We start from the raw sequence: 3,085 nt of genomic DNA on the forward strand, positions 1-3,085 counted from the left end.
CCTTGCAATGCCGAGAGGCAGTACCCCTGCATGCCGCCGTACATGCCCATCTTGTGAACGGGTTGGCGGTGGCGTAGTTGTTCCATGGCGACACCTGGTCCGGGCTGGCATTGACCCCCCATCCCCGAGGGACCGTAGACACCGAGAGCCCGCCCGAACCGTCGTTGTAGCTGCCCGTTGCGGAATCCCTCCAGTGCGCGCTCCCGTGCATCGCCGTCGGCAGCGTCTGGGGCATCTGCGCCCTCAACGCCGCCATCTTCTCGTCCTGCATCCGGGCACGACGCTGCTCCTCCTCGAAGCCTTCGCCTCTCCGCATCCTGCTGTTGGGTTTCACGTACAGGGTGTGCGCCGAGCACGTCTGCCATGTTCATGGTCCGGCCGCGGTGCGAGCGAAGGTCGGATCTGCGTGTTCATCTCTCGCTCCCTCGCCTCACGCTCGGCTTGCAGGCGCTTACGCCTCTGGCCGAGCGTTTCCTGTTCTTCGTCGGCGTTCTTGGCAGGGGCTGCCTTCTCCTTCGTCTTGTCTTCGTCCAGATCACCAAATTGACTGAGGAGCTCGACGGAGAACGCTGCAGAGACGGGCCTCGTGCGAGGCAGGTTCGAGTGTTCAGCTTCCTCCTTGGCGCGAAGACGGCGAACCCGCTCAGCCAGCGTCTCTTCTTCGATCTCGGGCTCCTCGGGTTCTTCGATTCGGGGTGCACTGGCTTCGAGATCCAACCGGCTAGCGGACCGTTGCGGCGATGGCATCCGTGAAAAGCGGTTGTTGCTAGCGCCGCCCGGGTTCAGTGTCATCATACTCCGGTGCTTTGAAATAGTCAAAGGCTCGTTGCCTTGTAGGCGGGCTCGTCGCGCGCTGAGGGGCTCATTGTCTTCCATCTCACGGCGTTCCATGAGGCCGATCGGCCGGTTGAGCTCGGCCATGGCGGCGGTGAAATCATTGTTGCCCGCAGCCTTGCCGGCGTAGAGCAAGCCAAGCGGCACGTCTTCATCTTCAGAACTGTGGTCGGGGTTGGCGTCAGGGTCCTCCCAAGCCAGGTTCACGCGGCGCGTCTTGCGCGTCTTGCGCTGTGCCTCGGCAACGGCGTCGAGCTCCAGCAGGGTCGAATGCATACCCCCGGGGACAGCTTGGTGTTGGTTGCGCGTCCGCAGCTTCTGCTCGTGCTTTCGAAGCTGCAGTTCGGCCAACAGGGTCGTAGGAGGGCCCGCGTAGAGTTCCTCCTCGTCCTCGGACACGAATTCCTCTTCGTCGTCTCTGCGGTGCTCGCCATCGACACTGCCAGAGAGCGCTTGGCTCTCGTCCTCGTCGCCACGTTCTCTTGTTCTATTGCTATGAATGGAAACGCCAGTCATAGTGTTTCTCCGATCAGAGGAACCATCATTGCTTGATTTGCCAAACGGCATAAACGAACCACGTTTCTTGCCATCAGCATGCTCTGGTTGCAGCAGGGCAGACGACTTGCGGTTCGCCTTCTTCTCACGACCATACACCTCCCGACCAAGCTTGCCTGCAAACGCATGATCGGTAAAGGCATCAACAGGGGCATTGGCCGACGCATCAAGGATGCTGTCGAGGGTGTCCATCGCAGAGCCACCTTTCATTTCGACAGTGGGCGGCTCGGGCGGCAATTCGAAAAAGGCGCTGGCACGCAAATGTGGTGGTAGATCCTCCATGTGAGCCGATTTGTGGGCGTCCATTTCGACCGTGCGAGGAGAGCGCTGCCGAGCGGCCGGTGGAGGTTGGGGCATCGGGTCGTAGGGGGATTCAGGCCCTTGTTCGCGGCCGGCCGACCATGAGCGTTGTTCGTGGCTACCATCGAGTAATGATGTCCTGTCATGCGCAGGCTCCACTGGCGATGGCTCCAGGGGAAAGGGGGAGAATGCCTCAGACTCCACGGGGTCAGGCAGCCATAAGGTCGACTGGCGGACGGGGGCTGCGTGCGAGCCTCGCTCCATGTACTCGGCCTGTCCGAGACCTGGGTGACCCATAGCTTGCAGTACTTTAGAGTGCCTGGCGTTGCGGATGGCTGCCTTCGGTTTCCTAGACAGTTTGGGCGGCAGATTGAGCATAGCTGGCACGCGAGCCGGGTAATACATCATCTGCTGGCCCGTCTGCATGTCGAAGTAGGACTGTGGGCGCGGCATGTCCGGTCGGCTGAATGGCTGCTCGCTCTGGGGCTCCGGCATGGGTTCCGGCTCAGGCATCGGTACATCCTCGAAGTAGCCAAAGTCCGGCTCGCAGTGCACGCCGTCAAAGTCTCCAAACGCATCGTTCGGATCGTATGTCATCGTGGACCGCGGCGTCGCTGGGCGGCTTTCCTCAGTCCCCAACTCCTGTTGAGAAGTCCTTTGACTCGTATTGTCGCCCTTCTTGCTGTCACTAGGTGCTCCCGTGGCCAGGGCATTATCCAGCAGTTTGTGGAAGGCCTCTGTGCTTGCGTCGCCGTGGTACACATCTCCCGATGGCTTCGTGCCATTTCCGTTCTTCTCTTCGTGTTCGTTGTGCGCTGGTAATTGCTCAGCTTTATCAAGGGCGTCGTTGGTCAGTGTTGTGGGCTCCGTCTCGGCGATTTCGGTCAGCGACATCTTGGTTGATCGCGCGCTGCGAGTGGACGATTTTCCTGGGCCGTTCCTTGACACAAACGCATCCACGTCAAAGTCGGGACGACCGTTGGACGTTTTTGAGGCGGACCGCAGACGGCTCGTGAGGGAATGGTTGGGCGACATTACGTATCCTGCAGGGGAGTAACCGCCGTATCTCGCTGCGTTGTTGACTTCGACAATATTGCTTGCCGATGATATATGACGAGCGAGCGAAGGGGGTGCCGGTGGGTGGGCTGCCGTCAAGAGGCGGAGAGGGGCCTTCGGGAGAGGATGCTGATGCGAAGGCAGGGATTGGAGGCGGCCAAGATGGACGATCTTCGACTGTCGCTTCGCTTCAATTCGCAGTGCAAGTCTCGAATGGCGTCCTCGATCGAACTGGTCATGGACAGCCGCTCGGCCGTCTTTTCGAGAGTGGGCAATATTGCCAGTGTAGGCGCCAGAGCGGGTGGTGAGGTCAGGACGGATGGCAAACAGTAAACTTGTC

The 3,085-nt window shown here is 60.4% G+C and overlaps 1 protein-coding gene across 1 annotated transcript; it reads right to left on the reverse strand.

Annotated features, from left to right (window-relative positions):
- Positions 1 to 330: 330 nt before the first annotated feature.
- On the reverse strand, positions 331 to 2,583 carry VDBG_02916 (conserved hypothetical protein; the record flags this gene model as incomplete). Its single annotated transcript, XM_003006731.1, has 1 exon — positions 331 to 2,583. The coding sequence occupies one exon, from the start codon at positions 2,581 to 2,583 to the stop codon at positions 331 to 333; it is 2,253 nt and encodes a 750-aa protein (XP_003006777.1).
- Between the last annotated feature and the right edge of the window lie 502 nt (positions 2,584 to 3,085).

This window comes from Verticillium alfalfae, genomic scaffold, assembly GCF_000150825.1.
Source record: "Verticillium alfalfae VaMs.102 supercont1.3 genomic scaffold, whole genome shotgun sequence".
Classification (NCBI taxonomy): Eukaryota; Fungi; Ascomycota; class Sordariomycetes; order Glomerellales; family Plectosphaerellaceae; genus Verticillium; species Verticillium alfalfae.